General features: G+C 36.2%; 3 protein-coding genes across 4 annotated transcripts in view; 1 reads left to right on the forward strand and 2 right to left on the reverse strand.

Annotated features, from left to right (window-relative positions):
• Positions 1-15,290, reverse strand: part of LOC136027947 (protein abrupt-like) — a 70,550-nt gene extending 55,260 nt beyond the window's left edge. For both annotated transcript variants that reach the window (XM_065705419.1, XM_065705418.1), the window contains exon 1: positions 15,221-15,290. The gene's annotated coding sequence lies outside the window, so the exon portion shown is untranslated. The remainder of the gene's footprint in view (positions 1-15,220) is intronic.
• Positions 7,152-11,434, reverse strand: LOC136028469 (uncharacterized). The gene is made up of 2 exons (XM_065706311.1): positions 11,376-11,434; positions 7,152-7,755 (listed from the first exon to the last, which is right to left on the reverse strand). The coding sequence occupies exons 1-2, from the start codon at positions 11,432-11,434 to the stop codon at positions 7,152-7,154; spliced, it is 663 nt and encodes a 220-aa protein (XP_065562383.1).
• Positions 15,291-16,848: 1,558 nt separating the features above from the next.
• Positions 16,849-19,275, forward strand: part of LOC136027952 (deubiquitinase OTUD6B-like) — a 65,549-nt gene continuing 63,122 nt past the window's right edge. The window contains exon 1 of the mRNA XM_065705426.1: positions 16,849-16,990. Within this exon, the coding sequence (XP_065561498.1) occupies positions 16,933-16,990 (58 nt within the window). The 5' untranslated portion in view covers positions 16,849-16,932. The remainder of the gene's footprint in view (positions 16,991-19,275) is intronic.

Below are 19,275 nucleotides of genomic sequence, written 5' to 3' on the forward strand. Positions count from 1 at the left end.
AGCTCTTGTTTTTACAGTAATGCTAGAAAATCCCGCACCCCTTTGATGGAATTTCTCTTCCCCCATGACATATTCCTCCAAAGAACGATCCTCCCACATAGCCCCCTGCCCTAAACCCTACCCCCAAACAGAAAAAATCCCCCTGAAAACTTCTGTACACTTCCCAATAACCATTACTGTATGTAAACACTGGTCAAAGTTTGTAACTTGCAGCCCCTCCCCCAGGGACTGTGGGGGAGTACGTCATCCCCAAAGACACAGTTATTATGGTTTTGACTATGCGGAACAAAATGGCTATCTCAAAATTTTGATTCGTTGACTTTCGGAAAAATGAGCGTGGGAGGGGACCTAGGTGCCCTCCAATTTTTCTAGTCACTTAAAGGGCACTAAAACGTTTCATTTCCGCTAAAATGAGCCCTCTTGCGACATTCTAGGAGCACTTGGTTGATACAATGACCCCTGGGGAAAAAAACTAAAAATCAAATAAACACACACCCGTGATCTGTCTTCTGGCTAAAAATATGAAATTCCACATTTTTGTAGATAGGAGCTAGAAACTTTTGCTATAGGGTTCTCTGATACGCTGAATGCAATGGTGTGATTGTTGTTAAGATTCTATGACTTTTAGGGGGTGTTTCCTCCTATTTTCCAAAATAAGGCAAATTTTCTCAGGCTCGTAACTTTTGATGACAAAGGCTAAATTTGATAAAACTTGTATATTTAAAATTATCATGAAAATTCGATTCTTTTGACGCATCTTTTAGCATCGAAATTCCGTTTTTTAGAGTTTCGTTTGCCATTGAGCCTTACTACAGTTCATTACCACGAACTGTTTGGTTACTTTAGAAGGCAAAGTTGTGACAAAGAGTCAAACTTTAGCATAAAAAGTTAAATGTTGAGGAGGGGATAGCCCCTTTCATATGCATAATAATTTTTGTTTCTTTTAAGTTGTAATATTGTTCCTTACTTTCAGTTAAAATAATATTTTTGTTCCATGAATTTTGGTTTCCCCCTCCAACTCCCCCCAATGTCACAGGATCTGGTCAGATTTTTAAATAAGAGCTTTAAAGCACAAGAACCTTCTAAATATCAAGTTTCATTAAAAGCTGATCACCCATTGGTAAGTTACAAATACCTCATTTTTCTGAATTACCCCCTCCTCCTAACTCCACCAAAGAGAGCGGATCCGGTCCGGTTATGTCAGTGACATATTTTAGACTTGGTTTTTATTCTTCCCATCCAGTTTCATCCTGATCTCTCCACTTTAAGTATTTTCTAAGATTTCTGCCCCCCCCCCCCAACTGCTTCCCCCCAATGAGGCTGGATCAGGTTGAGATTTAAAATAAGAGATCTGAGTTACGAGGTCCTTCTAAATATGAAGTTTCATGAAGATCTAATCACTCCTTTGTAAGTTAAAAATACGTCATTTTTTCTAATTTTTCAGAATTACCCCCCCCCCCCCCCGCAATAGAATGTATCCCTTCCAATTATGTAAATCACGTATCTAAGACTTCTGCTTATTTTTCCTACCAAGTTTCATCCCGATCCCTCCATTCTAAGCATTTTCTTAGGTCCCCCCAAACTCCCCCAATGTCACCAGATCCAGTTAGAATTTAAAACAAGAGCTTTGAGACACGATATCCTTCTAAATATCAAATTTCACTGCGATCCAATCACCCATTTGTAAGTTAAAAATACCTCATTTTTTCTAGTTTTTCAGAATTAATCCCCCCCCCCAACTACCCCAAAGAGAGCAGATGAGTTCCGGTTATGTCAATCGTGTATCTAGGACTTGTGCTTATCTTTCCCACCAAGTTTTATCCCGATCCTTCCACTCTAAATGTTTTCCAAAATTTTAACTTTCACCCTCCCAACTCCCCCCCCCCCCCAATGTCGCCTGATCCAATCGGAATTTCAAATGAAAGCTCTGAGACACAATATCCTTCTAGACATCAAATTTCCTTAAGATCAGATCAACTATTGGTAAGTTAAAATACTTCATTTCTTCTATTTTCTCTGAATTAACCAGTCCCCCACTCCTCCCCAGATGGTCAAATCAGAAAATGACTATTTCTAATTTTATCTGATTCTGTCCCTGATACGCCTGCCAAATTTCATCGTCCTAGCTTACCAGGAAGTGCCTAAAGTAGCAAAACCAGGACAGACACACCAACAGAATTTGCAATTGCTAAATGTCACTTGGTTTACCAAGCGCCATAAAAACTCTATTGTCAGTAACCCATTTGTTAAATATTTGGGTATCAATAGCTTTAATCATGTAATATACTAACCAGCCCAACATAAGAATAACCAGATACCATCCCTACTAGATCTGACAATCACTAACAACCCAAGACTGTTAGTGAAAACTGAGTACCTCCCTCCCAATGGTACCAGCCCCCACATCTGCCCCTGCTATGACTTGCTGCTAAGGCAACAAACAAGCAATTGTACTAAACAAGCTTACACCAACTACAGCGAAGTCAGGGAGATAATATGGACAGTAGAATTGGATCATGTGATTGTCATGGGAGCTAGCCTGACCAAATTTTAAGAACACTTTGCTCCAAGCTGAGAAGACATGCACTTCAAGTTCACTTGTGAAGACACCAAAAATACTCCCACACCTGAACTGACCTATTAAAAGGGCTATAATCATAAGAAGAAGGATTTTTCAGAGTATAAGAAATGCAAATACCACTGGAATCATTTAGCAATAGCAAGGAACCAACTGAGACAATTGACTAAGCATTTCATAGCTGACTATGAAGGTGACTTGGCATTGAACATCAAAGACAACCTAAAGAGGTTCTGGAAAATATGTATCTACTAAAGACAGGACTAGACAAACTATTCTATTCCTGCTCAACCTTAAAGGAAGAAAGCTGGAGCTGGAACCACCACAGTGTAATCGGGACCACACTGTGGTGTTTTTTTTGTGGATGGTTAAGTCCTCCTTTCCCAAGAGTGGAGACGGTCTGGTATTACAGTCTCCTTTTGTTGGTATTAAAAATTATTCTAATAGGCAATTCATAGATCACTCCCCAGACCCTACCCCAAATACTACCAAAAAAGTTCAACATCTTGGCTGGTCAAGCTCACTATCTCAAAGCTCACATGATCAGTCAAACCCAATGAATAACACAATGGTAGATGTAGGGGCGTTTATCACTATCCATGATGACAATGAAAATGACATTCAAGAGGTAATTTCACAGAGCTCCAAAAAAGAAACAAAAATTCCCCAACCAAACTAATTCCCCTCCCCTTGCTCCAATCCCTCCTTCACAAAAACATGAAATATACTTAAAAATTTATCCTGACATCCCTTTAGAGATAAATTAAATAGCTCTATTAAGGGTTATAATCTTCAAATTGCTAAGATCTATGTTTTCTTCAAACATTAGCTGTGATGGATAAATGCTAATAGCTCTCCAAGATTCTAAATCAGCAGACTCACTACTTAATTTAAAAACCCTTCTTAACATCCCAATAAAGTCTGTGCTATGGACCTGAAACCACTACCCAACCAAAATAGTTATGTATAACATCCCTCCAGAAATACCTATTCAGGAGCTAAAGGAAGCACTCTTTGACAGACCTGGTAACCCAATCCCAGTAGCAGATGTTACCAACTGAGCAAACCAGATGTTAATGGTCAAAAGTCAAGCAAGTCTTTCTTACTCACACTCAGAGAAAAAAATACAATATCCAAGGCCAGATATTCCTCTTTGGACAAATGAAACCCCACAAGCCCTACAAGCAAAAACTAATCCAGTGCCAAAAATGTCTAAAGTGAGGACACACAACAAACAAATGCAGTGAAATCTTACAAGTCTGCAGTAAATGTAAAAGCTCCCATCCCCAAGGAATGGCAAATTGTAGAAATGACCAGTCTATGTGTATAAACTGCAAAAGCCCCCATGATTCTTCCAATAAAAAACTAAGCCCTACATAAAAATAAAAATAAGCACTAACACTTCAAATAGCAACAGAGAAAGCTGTACCATACCCATTTGCAGCTCTGGAAGCAAATGCAGCCTAATCACACCAAAATAAACCCTTTATTAAAACACCCAATACTTTCACTCAAGGAACACCGAAAATACCCAAAGCAACAAGCACCCTCTACAAGACTCCTTCCTCAAAACACCCCAACTCACATTCCTATCAGAAAGAATCACCAGGGCTGAGGCAACTAGGCTCCACATCTGATGATAGGAGGTTAGTCTGACCACACCTCACAAGCAGATATGAATCAGAAGCATTACCAGGAATTATTCCCCTGGTTAATGACAACCTGGATGAAAATCCAAACAAGCTAACAGTTAATATATACCTCTTTATACTAAACTCTAATGCAGTTCAGTCTATGACCCTACAACAGCCACTGAAAGCAAAAGTCATAAATGAATTGGCAAACATGTACCTACCCAATTGCATGCTTATACAAGCAAAAAAAAATCTAGCTTTACTCCTAGCAAAGCTAAATGTTGACCCACAGTCATATGAAAACTAAAGCAGCACATCTCAATACTTTAGTGGAATGTAAGATCATTTTCAGAAAATAAGTTAAATGAATTAATATCTTTCATGAATAATAATTCCACTGACATTGCTTGCCTTCATATCAACTACATAGTAATGCCCATAATAATAATGACACTGAAAACATAAAATTACTTGCAACTCTTTTCTAAAAAAAACTAACATAAAATAATAACACCATCACTACCCCAATCTTGATAAATCCAATAACCTGTCCATTCTCAATTCATGTACTAAATAATGCAATACAAGATATTAGGGCTAAGGCTACTAGTAGCTACAATAACATACACTCTACATGGATAAAGAATCTCACCCATTCTTATAAACAGGAACTCCTAAATTGCTACAGTCATGCATGGGCTACATCAACATTCTGCAATATTTGCAAATGTTCATCCCTCCAACCAATATTAAAGAAAAATAAACCCAAATATGAAGCTGAGTCTTAGAGGCCTATAATCATTACTCCTGTGCTGGGAAAGTAATGGAGGAAAAAATGATTTAACATTGACTGCTATGGTTTGTTGAAAAGAATAACAAGTTACCTTATGTTCAAACTGGTCTCAGCTCAACAGATGTTTTTATATTGTTAACAAATGCAGTAAATGAATCCTAATCTAAAAATAATGTCCTGGTTGCTGCATTCCTAGACTTTGAAGAGCCATATGACAATGTTAACAACCAGATTCTTTTAGCTAAACTTGCAAGTCTTGGATTACCCCCCAAGCTAGTATCATTTATAAAATCTTTCATAGAAAATCAAAGTTTCATTGTATGTGTTGGTTTAGCCTCCTCAGCCAAAACTACTATAACCAAAGGTCTTCCACAGGGTGTAGTCCTGATCTGCCTCCTCTTCTCCCAGTTTCTATGGGACATGAACCTCCCACACACCAATTTACAATATGCTGATGATCTGGTATTATAGGCAACTGACAACACTTTTGAGATTGCACATTCAAAGTTACAAAAGTCACTTTTTCAATTTGAAAAGTTTTCTCAAATTCTGATTTACCCATTGCACCAACCATGTTGAAAACCATCCAATTCTGCCATAAGTGAAATAATGTTAATGCAAGATGAACTCTAAATGGAATAATTATTCCAGATGACAATCAAATTAATTACCTAGGTCTCATGCTTGACCAAAAAAACTGAATTTCTGCCTTCAAATCACAAATGTAATAAAATGAATGCTATAGAAAAATAAGAAAAACATAAAAACTACTATCCACACCTTGCAGTTGTAATGAGAGAACTTAACTCCAATTTTATAAATCACACATAACACCCCCATATTGATTATGGTGCTTGTGGAAAGATTCTGATGCAAAAAAATTTAAACAACACCAGTACTAAGTTTCTGCTTATAGAGAGTGGATTATCTTTCATAAATGAAAGATGAAGATTTCTTTTGATAAATTATCTGACAAAAATCAAAGCCGACAGCTCTCATACCCTACATACTGGTTAAGAAATCCACCCATGTATAGAGGCATTGCAAATGAATATGTCAATACCCAGAAAAATTCCCAGTGCCAGTAAAGTCTACTGCACTTACTTTCCTGCAGCCCCCCCCCATAGAGTTGGTAAATCCTCATAATAAATACTAATTTCTCAAATTGGACTAAAGTGCTTATCCCCATTGCTTTTATCCAGAAAAATCTAATGAACTTAATGCAATTACATATGAAAATCATTTCCAGATTTTTGTTGATGGGTCCAAAATGAAGGAAAAGGTGGCAGGTGGAGCTTTTCCCCCAGCTCTTTAATATTGCAATAGGTGAGAGAATGTAATGATAATGTGTATATAATGTCTGGAGACTTAAATGCCATAATCATGGCATTAGAGCACCTCATGAATAATCAACCTTTAATTACTAATTAAAAAAATATTGTAATTTTTCTGACTCTTTGTCAAGCCTAGAGCTGCTCTCTTCAGCTTCTCAGTAAAAGATGGTCATAGATACATTTCATTGTCTTAGTATTACCTTAAATTGCAATTTGAAGCAATTGAAGGATTTTCCATCCTGTAGCATTGCTCAGCATTTCTTCAAAAATTGCCATGTGGATTGATTTGGAATTATTTTGAATATTGAGTTGGTTTTATTGACTAGGGTTTATGTTCTGGTCTGGGACTCCAAGGTGTCCAATTCCAGCCTCCATTCCTTATTGCTCTACTCCTTGTCAAGTGAGACTTTGAATTCTTTGATGATCTTACTGGATACAGTATGATTGCTCAGGGAGTTCCACTGGTCTACTACCCAGTTGGTTAGGAAGTGATGGCGTTCCCTCCTCTGAGCGTTGACCTTTATGCACTTCTTAGAATGACCCCTTGTCTGCTGTGATGAATCAATGAAGAAGAGACCATGAATTGGATTGTTGTGAATCAATTTGTAAGTGTTAATCATGTCACCCCTTTTTCTTCAGTAAGTCATACTGCATAAGCTCAGAATTTGCAGTCTCATTGGGTAATGAAGATGTTGGCACCCATCTACTATCTTTGTTGCACTCCTCTGTACTTTCTCTATCACGTCCTTGTCCACTTTGTAGAAGAAAGATGCAATTGACATGCCAGTTTCTAGCCTTGGTCTGACAAGACTCTAGTATAGCTTGGTGATTGTTTGTGGAGATCTAGTCGTGAATGCTTGTTTAATTGTCCCTAAAGCATGGTTTGCACTAGCTACAATCTTTTCAGTATGACTTTGAAACTTTAACTGGCAGTCAACTATGACACCCAAGTCTCTTTTCTCTGTAACTGCCACTAGGGGTTCTCTTTGACCAGTTATTTGGTTTTGCATGGTGTAAATATGTTTTTGATTTTTATTGCCAAAATGTAAAAATTTACATTTACTTGAATTAAATTCAAGTAGCCATTGTCTAGCCCAGTCATCCAGCTTGTTGAGATTGGTTTGGATTGAGGCAACCTCTGCCCAAAATGATGCTGCCCCAATGAGCTTAGAATCATCTGCATAGAGTGTGAGAAGGTTTTGGAGTATTTCAGGAGCATCATTGATATATATGTTGAAAAGTGATGGCCCAAGCATGGTTCCCAAGAGAACTCTGCTAAAAACAGGTATAGGTGATGATACACATACTCCTTTATCATTAATAACACCAACTCTTTGGGTTTGTTCTCCCAGGAAGTCTACAATCCATTCAATGATGTCCAAGTGGATGCAACAAGCTTGAAGCTTTCTTTTCAGCCTTAATCAATCAATCAATCAATCAATTTATTGATACTAAAAGAAAAAACTATTACAAAAGTAAAGTGGTTACTAGGCCCAAGAAGCTTTGCTTGTAATGGACCACAGAGAACAAGAATAAAACACTACTATAAAATATATACAAAAAAAAAAAAAAAAAAAAAAAAAAAAAAAAAAAAAAAAAAAAAAAAAAAAAAAAACACTGGAACAAGACAAGGACATTGAATAGATAGGATATTTAACAGATAGAAGATTTAGAAGGAGATTAACATATAGCTGAAAATGATTTTAAAAGAAGAGAAGAGACATACAAATTAGGAAAGGATTAATAAAGAGAGAAAAATTATTGAATTGGAAATACCCGACGAAATAACGCCTTTGCAGAAAGAAAAAGAGGGACATCCGAAGGGATGGAGTTCCATAATAGAATTGATTGATATACTGGAGACCTCTGGCTTGCTGTAGAAGATCGTTTTGGTAAAATAAATCGTCGAGAAGAATTACGTAAAGAAGAAAAGTACCTACCTGAGCCTGTCCGTGAGAAAAACTGCTGTAGGGTCGGTGGGAGAGTACCTAGAAAAGCAGAATGCGCAAAATAAAGGGTAATTTTACCTATAATATGATCCAGCGGAGCTATTCCAGTATCATTATAAAGATCAGAGGAAGGGTAAAGCCGAGGGAGAAGAAAAGTAGCCTTCACTGCCCTATTTTGGGCTCTTTGAAGTGAGCAGAGAAGAGATTTATTATTATTACCCCAGACAGAGCAGCAACAAGAAAGGTAAGAATAAATAAAAGCATAATAAAGAGAAACCATAATATCAGGAGGAAGAAATGAGTTAATCCGGTGCAACATTGAAGACTGGCGGAGAATTAAGGAACGGGTGTGAGTTATATGCGGTTTGAAAGAAAGAAAACAGTCAAGATACACACCAAGAAATTTCACCACAGTAGCTTGTGGTATAATATCATTCCCAAAAGTCAGGGTGATTGGCTCCTGTACGTCTCGCATACGGTAAGGGGTTCTGAAGTTGACAATGGCACTCTTTCGGCTGTTAAGAGCCATACCATTTGACCAGCACCAATCCTTTATTTTATCAAGAAGACCTTGAGCCATAGAAGTGGCAGATGGCAGGTCCACCGCAGCAATGAAAAAGTTACTGTCATCAGCAAAAAGAACAGGGTGAACATGGGGATGAAGACCATCAACAAGATCATTGATGTAAATTAGAAATAAAAGTGGACCAAGCACAGAGCCTTGTGGGACACCTTTCAATACAGGCAAAGTAGAGGAAGAAGTACAGTTAACCAAAACATACTGAGATCTCTCTGAGAGGTAGGACCTAAACCATTCTAGTGGGACTCCATGCACTCCAAATAAAGATAGTTTAGACAGAAGAACATTGTGGTCAACCATATCAAAGGCCTTAGAAAAGTCGAGAAATAGACCCAAAACACACAAGCCCTTGTCCAGATTAACACGCACAAACTCAGTTGCATCAGAAAGTGCGTGCAAGGTAGAGAATGAGGGACGAAAACCATACTGATGGTTAGTGATGAGAGGATTTCCAGCAGTCGAATTAGTACTAAATACAAATGAAGAGAGTCGACGATACACTACTTTTTCAACAACCTTTGAGATGACGGGAAGAAGAGAAATAGGTCTGTAATTTGAAATTAGAGAAGAATCACCTTTTTTATGCAAGGGTACAACGGTAGCAACTTTAAATAAATGAGGAAAAATACCAGAAGAAAGAGAGAGGTTAGTTATATGTGAGATGGGATGAGAAACAAACTGACTGATTTTTTTAAGGACATTATTACTCAAACCAAAACTATCAACTGAACAACTAGTTGGAAGTTGAGAAATAATAATAGAAATCTCAGTAGTACTACATGGGGAAAGGAAAAAAGACTTCTCTGTCATAGGAAAACAACTTACTCTACTCAGGGGTGGAATGAGAACTGAGGGAAGTGTGGTGAAATACGAATTGAAGGCACTTGCTAAGGATTTTTTATCCACAACAGATCCATCAGCTTTCCTATAAAGAGATGGGGAAGATTGTTTGAGTTTCTTACGGGAGAGAGCTTCATTAATTACAGTCCAAACCTTGCGCAAATTCCCTTTACACTCATTAATTCGACGTGAAAAATACAGCTTTTTTGCTAAGCGAACTGAAGAAGTGAGCACATTTTTGTAATGTTTATACTTCAGAAGATCTTCCTGTGTCTTACTTTTACATGCAGCCTTGAACAAAGACGCCTTCATATGGGTTGCATTGATCAGACCTCTAAACATCCATGGGCATTTAGGTGTAAAATTCCTTGGCCTCTTTCTAAGAGGAAAATGCTTATCCAACAGAGTGCCCATACGACACAAAAATAATCTAGTTGCACAATCAGCATCATTAGCTTCAAGAACACTAGACCAATCATTACTCTGAAGACTATGTATTAAATTAGAAATTTCTCTATCTGTAAAAGTTCTAAAATAAGACTTGCCTTTCTCATCCACAGTAATCTCTGTTTTAGGCACAGATAGTGATAGATAAATAGGGAAGTGATCAGAAAGATCAGTGAAAACAAGACCAGACGAGAACTTCAAATTAGGAGAAAGAGAAGTGAAAATATTATCTATTAAAGTGGCAGAATTTCTTGAAGGGTCAACGCGTGAAGGAAAAAAAATTGAAGGAAGTAGCCCAGAAGAAGAAAATACATCAAAAAGATGGTCACATTCATCATTTGATCCAACATTTAACATATTACAATTAAAGTCTCCCAAAACACAAATCCGTTTTTTAGAGAAAGTCCCCACACCAGAAAGCTGATCAAGCAAATCACAGAACAGATGTGTTGGAAAAGGAGGGGGCTTATAAAACAAACAAACAGTATCACATGCAACCTGGCTTTTCAGATCAATAACAAGAGAATAAACTGTCCTACTATTAGACACCACCGATGTAAACAAGGATTCAAGATCAGATCTTCTACAAAATTCAATACTAGATTTTATGAACAAAGAAATACCCCCAGAACACTTTGTTACCATTCTAGGGACATGAATAGCAATATAACCATGCATGTCATAAGCTGTAAAATTATCACTGTCAGATAACCATGTTTCCGTCAAGCCTATGACATCAAAAGGGCAAGAATTATCAGACCACAGATACGATTTAAGAGTATCCCACTTATCTCTTATCCCACGCACATTCAAACAAAAAACATTAAAGCAACTATTTGAGGAGAGTGAGGGCATAATATTATCACAATAATCAATGGCCTACATGAAGGTGAGAAAGTCAAAAACAAAAAAAAACAAAAAATTCAGTAGGATGGCATATATTAATCATAATATTGGCCCAAAATATAATATGGGAACAGTCAAAACTCGATGAGCTGCAAGTGTGCAGACACAACAAGAACATTCTAGAAGCCATGCAACATGATGGTGATAGGATCACAAACAAACATAATGAAAAATCAGTGGAAAGGCACATATTAATTAAAGGAGTGGCACAAAATATAATGTGTAACCAGTTAAAATTATGTGAGCTATAAGTATGCTGACATGACAAGAGTAAAACAGAAAGCAAACTACATGAAGGTGGTAGAATCACAAACAAACATAGAGCAATATTAGTGGGAAGGGACATATCATCCAAGGTATTGCCCCAAAGCATAATATAGCACAAGTCAGAATTATGTGAAGACAGTGAAGAGTGAAAAAGGAAAAATGTAAGAACATAAAATAAATTCATACAAAAACAATTCAACATATTATAACAAAGTGAACTAAAATCCATCACTTCAATTCTCTGCATTTGCAGCACACAAATCAATTTCATCCTGATCACTGAACTTAACTACTCTTCCAGACTGAGTTTTATACAGGATATCACCTTTACTGGACCAAACATTACGTAAACCAAGCTTTGACTTGGCATATGAAAGAAGCTGTAAGCGTGGTTTTGTAAGCATCTCAGAAAATAGTGTCCCAGATCCTTTCAAATCCTTCTTTTGTCTGAGAAGCAGTTGGCGAATTCGTAAATTGCAAAATTCTACAACTATGGGCCTGGGTTTGGCAGATGGTTTGCCAAGTCTTTTAGCTGATACAACATCAGACTGGGTAATTGGTATGCCAGGAAATTTCCCATTACATAGTGACATGAACTGACTTTCAGTGTTTTCAATGGGGGCATCTTCTTTCACCCCAAAGACAATAATTTGGTTGCTCAAAGCCTGCTGTTCAAAACGATCATTTAATCTTGCCAGGTTAGACTGGATAGGCTTGAAAGAGCTCTCAAGGTCTTTCATTGATGACCCTAGAGTAGTCAAAGAAGATTCAATTGAAGATATGCGTTTATTATAGCTTTCAAGGGTCTTATCAACTAGACTACTAAGATCTAGACTGAGGCCAGCATACACATCCTGCTTGATTGCATCCAGCTTATCTGAAGAAATAGTGGCATCATGTTGAATGAATGCCTGTTCCTCTTTCATTTTGGTCACAGCCTCATCTACCTGGGTAGAGATCTTGGCCAATATGAGGTCATCAAGTAACCCTTTCACTGAAGATTTAAGGCTGTCAGGATGCAGTGAATCTGCTAACATTTTGTGTTTAATTTTTATATTATTCATGTGGCTAGTCAGGATGAGTATTTGCTCTGAGACAGATTCTGATCCAGAGAATTGGAGTGAGCTGTCTGACCTAAGTTCACGGGGTGGCTTGATTTGACCTTTCATTACTTACTTAATGTGAACAACAAGACAGGTACAGAGTAAGCAGTAGTATATGGCAGGCTGGGTATAAGGCAGGATATGGTTCACAATCTAGCAGCAAATTTCAAATAACAAAGCAGGAGCAAATTAAAATTAGCATAGGTCTCACCTGATGAGTCCCCTCTTACACCCCAGGGGTAGGGGCTGCTAAGTATGCCTGCCTTTACCCACTGGTAGGCAGGCAGAACCAGTACTTCGGGCTGCTTAAAGCGTTGTTGGTAATGCCACAAGACTTCAGATTACTCCAGGTGTGCAACTTTGTTGAATGCTTTTGCTTGATCCAACAAAATCATGTCCACCTGTGTCCCTTTTTACAGTAGTTTGGTGACTTCATTGTATGACTGTATTAGGTTTGTGTCTGTGGAATGGCCATTTCAGAAACCATGCTTAATTTGGAGACATGATGTTGTTGTACATCAAGTGCTTAGTGACAGCATCATTTATAATTCCCTCAAGAATCTTTGAAGTTACTGATGTTAGTCTTATTGGCCTATAATTTTCAGCTTATAATTTTCAGGCAGATGACTACACCTACTGTAGGAGGTGATAAGAACTCACCTCCAGTATGTTTCAAGCCATTTGGGTATAACTGGCAACCATCAGGCAGATGAAAATACAAATTTGGTCTAGCTCAAATGGGGCGGATTTTCAGGCATTTTCATATCAGTCCCCTAATTAAAGTGGCTCTGTTCCCTCTTCCCCTCTTTGTAGGTATTGTAATTTAAAAAAATGAAACAATTGACTGGTGCCTATTTGAAAGTTATATTCTGATGTCTGCACAATATATCCTGCAATGTAAACTCTTACAGTGCTTTAAACACCACAAAATATCCTTATCAGCTAATAATTTATCTGACTATACCTCTACACAGAGCTCAGAAATCAGTGTTTTTCTTCTTATATTTCAAATCCTAGAATAAAAGATCTACAGAAAGAAATCTGAGCAGATTCAAGATAAATAAGAAGCAACCAAATGGGTAGCTCTGTTCATCTCACAGACTGAATCAAAAGAAAAAGGACTGAATAGTCTCAACTAAAAACCCATTGTTTGCTGAAACAAAAGACAAAAAACCTTAAAACACTTATTTCTAAGCAACAAAATTCTTACCACATTATATACAGCAGATTTGCATAAGTTATAAAATCATCTTTTTCTCAATTAGGCTATTACCCAAATATATTAATTATTTATAAACAGCAGGCTAACCTACCCACCTGATCATCATCAAACAAATCTTAATTTTTTTGTCATATGTATATCTAATAATTTTGACAAGTCAGGGTAGCAGTTTATTAGGGTTGAAATCACCAAAAAATGTTTGGGATGATTATCCATAATTACATCTTGAAAGAGCATAGGCTAATAAAACATGCTGAACAGTATATTCACTTAATGCTTATATCAAATCATGTAAATATTTGGTAAAATTCTAGATGAGTGACTTCTTGCTATCTCAGAAAGGGGTTAGGTTAGGAAAATGAAACTTTCAGGGATGGGTCTATAGGCTAAAGTATATCCCAGAACAATATATTAAAGTACCTAGCTCTACTCCTTCTCTGTCTAGAGCCCTGAAATCCACCTACATGACAGGTCTATACCTATGGAAATTTTGACAAAACAATTTTACCTTAATTTTCAGTTACCAGTTGCTTTTTCTCTGTCTCTAGTTCTGAAAATGCAATTCCTGTTACTTGAGTAGAATTCTAAGCCATATCAATGTTTCTTTTCAAAATTTAGGAAATGTATTTGCATATCTTCAAAAACTTATAAATTGGGACTGAGCAAAGTTGTGAAGCTGAAAACAATTTTGTTGTACTTCATTCAAGCAGAAGATCTATTTTGCAAGATTTCTCTTGTATATCACACATATTTTTGAAGTTCATCAAAGGTCAGGGCCCTCTAGAGGGAGAAGGAGTGGAGGTAGGTACTTCAAAATACCTTCCTAGGACATACTTTAGCTTGTAGACCCATCCCTGAAAGTTTCATTGTCCTAGCCTAATTCCTTTCTGAGATAGCAAGAAGTCAATCAACTAGAATTTTACCAAATATTTTTCTTTCTCCTTAATTCTATTTAGGAATTTACATATTAAATGCACCTATAATTGTACCAAAGTAGTCATGCCAATTAATTATTTTACTTACAAATATTTATTCATTGTTCTTTACATTTTTACTATTTTATTTTGTAGTTAATCACTTTTTCTCTATGTTAATGTTGGTATTAGGGCTAGCCTACAACAAATAAGTAAAACAAATATACCAAATTAGCACCCATTTTTCATTGTATTTTATGAACGAACTAGAAAGTAAACTAGCATGTAGCATTTGCATCATGTAGAAGAATAGATCAACTTTAAAGCAAATAGCAAGCTAACCTATCCACCAGTTCAACATCCAACAAATCTTATTTTTTTATTATCAGATGTAGGTCTAATGATTTTGACAAGTCAGGGAAGCAGTTCGTTAGGGTTGAAATCATCAAAAAATGCAACTTGAGATGATTATCCATAATTATATCTAGAAAGAGCAAAGACTAATAGGCTAGTTTAGGCTAAAACACACTGAACAGTATGTTCACCTTATCACTATGTCAAATCGCGTACAGATATTCCTGTCTTCTTAATTCAATTCTGGAATTTACACATTAAATACACCTACAATCGTGCCAAGAGATTATTTAACTTACGGAGGCTTATTTATTTTTCTTTTGCATTTATACTATTTTGTTTTGTAGTTAATCATTTCTTCTCTATGTTGATGTTGACATTAGGGCCGTTACAGATAAGTGGAACACCAAATTAAAACCTGTTTTTTCTAGCATTTTACTGGAGTTTTTACCGGATAAACTAAAAAGTAAACTAACAAATGAAACCACGAGAAAACATTTTGCAGCATGTAGAAGAATAGATCAACTTTAAAGCAAACACTCTAAGGTTGAAAATAAAATAAATAAACTTCTGCAATTAGAGTGTTCCTTTCTGGAATAATAGTGTTGGTATGGTACCTTCCCCAAAGCTCTGATTTTCATTGAGTACTGCCTTTTGGTTTCTTACTACCTCAGAGGACGTGTTCCTCCTTTCGCCCCAGACACAGGATCATGCAAGACAATCTTTGACGATACAATTCTTCATCCGCACAGCATGCCATATGATTTCTTTTCATTTGATCACCTTTCATCGTCAGGCAATCTAATGGTCCTGTGACAATTTTTTATTTTGGGTCAACCTGCTTGAGACTCTAGGCAGATGTGACTTGCTAAAAAATAACAAACAATGTATTGGTCCATTAGGAATGGCACCCACATAGGCAAATAAATAATAGGCAAACAAATAATAAAAACGCTAAAAATAGTAATATTCCTATGCGCACAATCATCTAGATGGGGCACTGATATAACTGCAAGCATAAGACAAATTTAAATCCAGTTTTCATTATAAATCAAACTTTCTCACTCTCCTTACGCACTAGTCAATATATTTCCCAACTATTAAATATACTGGAAAATTTTCCATTATAATGGAAAATTTTCACTATAATGGAAGAATTGAGCGTGCTGAACTTGAAAGAACCTCAACACTACTATTCCATTTTAAAAAATCCTGGAAAAAGTTTCGGGCAAATTTATTTGTTCCTTTATTAAAAAAGACTAAAGAATGCTTTCTTCGTGTCGATCTTCAAAAGTTAAATAGAGACTGAAAACATTTTGTTTTACAATACAAGAGACATATTTAAATTTTAAACAGTATGTGTTTTATTTTGACAAGTCTTTTGCAAATCTTATAATGCACCAGACAATTTTTCCTTATAATTTTTGATGAATTTTTTGTGAACAATGAGGCTTATACTCCGTTCCAGTACTGGAGAAGAGCGTCAGTTATCTGAATTAAAAATAATATAGACTCCACTACTCAACCTTTCTCCCATGTTCCCATATTGGTTATACTTTACTGTATAAGAATCTAACATAGTGTGTCCAACTTATGTTTAAAAACTTAGGTTTAAATTAAGTTAAGAAGTATTATCTTTTGGAAGTGTTATCTAGCCCTTGCTGGATAAAAATGTAATCTTTACTCGCCTTTTTCTTCAATTTTCCCAAATTAGACCCACATCAATGACAAATTAAAAACAAATTATGGCCTTGGTGGAGCTTGATAGACGCTATATGTATAGACACTTGATTTTTTCAATCAAAAACGACTTACCCTGCCTCCTTCTAAATGCTGCTCTTGATAGTAAAATAAAGCCAGCCTGTCTCGAAAACTGAAAAGAGATTTGTCTATCATAAGTTACGTTTTCATGCATTTTTAGTTTACGAACTTTTGCTGCCTTGGGGCAACCGTGCATCCTTTGTTTGGCAAGAAATTTAAATTTTATAAAACCAGACTGTGTCGTATAGCCATGGATGAAGATGATGATTTGCTTTCTAGACATCGTCAAGAGAAAAAGATACTTCAAGGTAGCTTCAAATGGTTTTCTGTATAAATAATGAAATTAACACTCCAGATTTTGTTTGTTTAGGCTTTGTCACCTCATATTGAGGCCTAGGATACCTAGCTTAAATTGATGGCATTTTGACATTTTATTGAATTCATACTTTAAGCTAAAATAGGGTAAACTTCTAATTTTGTTACTTCTTGCTATCTCAGAAAGGGTTAAGGTTAGGAAAATGAAACTTTTGGAATGGGTCTACAGGCTAAAGAATGTCCTGGGAAGGTATTTTGAAGTAGGTGTACCTACCTCCACTCTTGAAATACCTAGGCTAATGTTGTTCTGTCAAAATTCCAAAAAGTAATAGACCTGTCAACCAGGCAAATCTGTAAGACTTAGGGATCAGAATAGGTTTAGCATAGTAGCCTAGTTAGGAAACATCTTCTCAGAGTAAGTTTTTGGCCTTGGATTCTATATTAAGAGTTTTGGTAAAATTTTAGTCAATTGATTTCTCACTAGGCTATCTCAGAAAGGGTTTAAGTTAGGAAATTGAAACTTTTAGGGATGGGTCTACAGGCTAAAGTATGTCCTGGGAAGGTATTTTAAAGTACCCACCTCCACTCCTTCTCCCTATAGATACCCTGAAATTCGCCTACAGGACTACATGACATTTGCCTATTGAAATTTTGAAAAAACAACATTTTACCTTAATTTTCAGTTGCTATTTGCTTTTTCTCTGCCTTTAGTTCTGAAAATACAATTTCTGTTATTTGAGTAGAATTTTGAGCCATACCAATGCTTTTTTTTTCAAAATTTAGGAAATGTATTTGCATAGCTTTAAAACTTTAAAAAATGGAATTGAGCAAAGTTATGAAGCTGAAATACTTTTGTTGTACTTCAATTAAGCAGAAGATCTATTTTGCAAGGTTTCACTTTTATAACACACATATTTTTAAAGGTCATCAAAGGTCAGTGCCCTCTAGAGGGAGAAGGAGTGGAGGTACTTGCTTCAAAATACCTTCCCAGGACATACAAAGGTCAGGGCTCTTTAGAGGGAGAAGGAGTGGTGGTAGTTGCTTCAAAATACCTTTCCAGGACACACTTTAGTCTTTAGATTCATCCCTGAAAGTTTTATTTTCCTAACCTAAACCCTTTCTGAGATAGCAAGAAGTCAATTAACTAGAATTTTACCAAAGTTTCATTCTCCTTACCCAACCCCTTTCCAAGATGGCAAAAAGTAGTTTGTTTAGAATTTTACCAAATCTACTATTCAATTTCTCATTTATTAATATTTTAGGGTAAATTTTCATGCCATAAAGCACTTCAGATCCTCAAAGATCCTTGATGCTGGATGAAAGTTTTTTATTCATGTGAATTTATGTTTTTGAACCAAATTTGTTCTGTGTAAGTATGTATTTACTGTCATCTTCCTCTTTTTCATCTCTTATTGGACTTAATAATGAGATCTAGTTTATTGAAGAGAAGAATAGAACTATATAGAGAATTCTTCATTTTTAGTGATATTTTTTAGTTGTTTTCTAGAGGATAGAAAGTAAACAAGGGTTAAACTCAAATCTTATGAAAATAAGTTTATAGACTATTGTATCATGGTTGCAGCAGTAGCTGCAACCTAGTAAACATCAAACCACAACCCATAGTAGTCAAAAGCTATAAAATACATTTTGAAAACACTTGCTGCCCTGACACTGATTCAGGAATGGTACCTATTATTTTGGTTCATCTCAAAGTAAAAGTTTATTACAAAAAGAAATCTATAGTGGTTTTGAAAAAAAGCCTAAAACATTTGAAAATGATATCAAATCAAAATGAAAAGTATAGCATTAGGATCAGCATAGTTGAAAACCTTGTACAAATAAATTACAGTCCCCCACCTTAAACAACAAGGAAAATCACTTTTTGTATGGGTAGTGCTGATCTGTCTCTTATTTAAAAAAAATACTTGCAGGGCTAGGAGGTGACTAGAGCACCATAGAGAGAGATTTAATAGCTCATTTGGACAGAAATGAAATTTATTAGTGCCCTCTCTAAGTGACCAAAAAGATTGAAGGATAGATATTCCCCTTCCCTAAAAGGCCCCCTCCCTTCAAAGTTGACCAATAACTATGGCCTTGGTGATGCTACAATCCTTGGTAGTTCCTGGAGAAAGGGTTGTATGCTGTAGTGAGTGTATCAGTTCATTTTAATATAGAAAAGTGCATGTTTGAGCTGACAAGGATTTTGTTCAGTTTCTGTACCACATATAGGTTTCTAGCAATGAATATAGGCCTATAGTGAAAGGGGAATCTTGCTGTT

Source organism: Artemia franciscana, chromosome 6 (genome assembly GCF_032884065.1).
Source record: "Artemia franciscana chromosome 6, ASM3288406v1, whole genome shotgun sequence".
Taxonomy (NCBI): Eukaryota; Metazoa; Arthropoda; class Branchiopoda; order Anostraca; family Artemiidae; genus Artemia; species Artemia franciscana.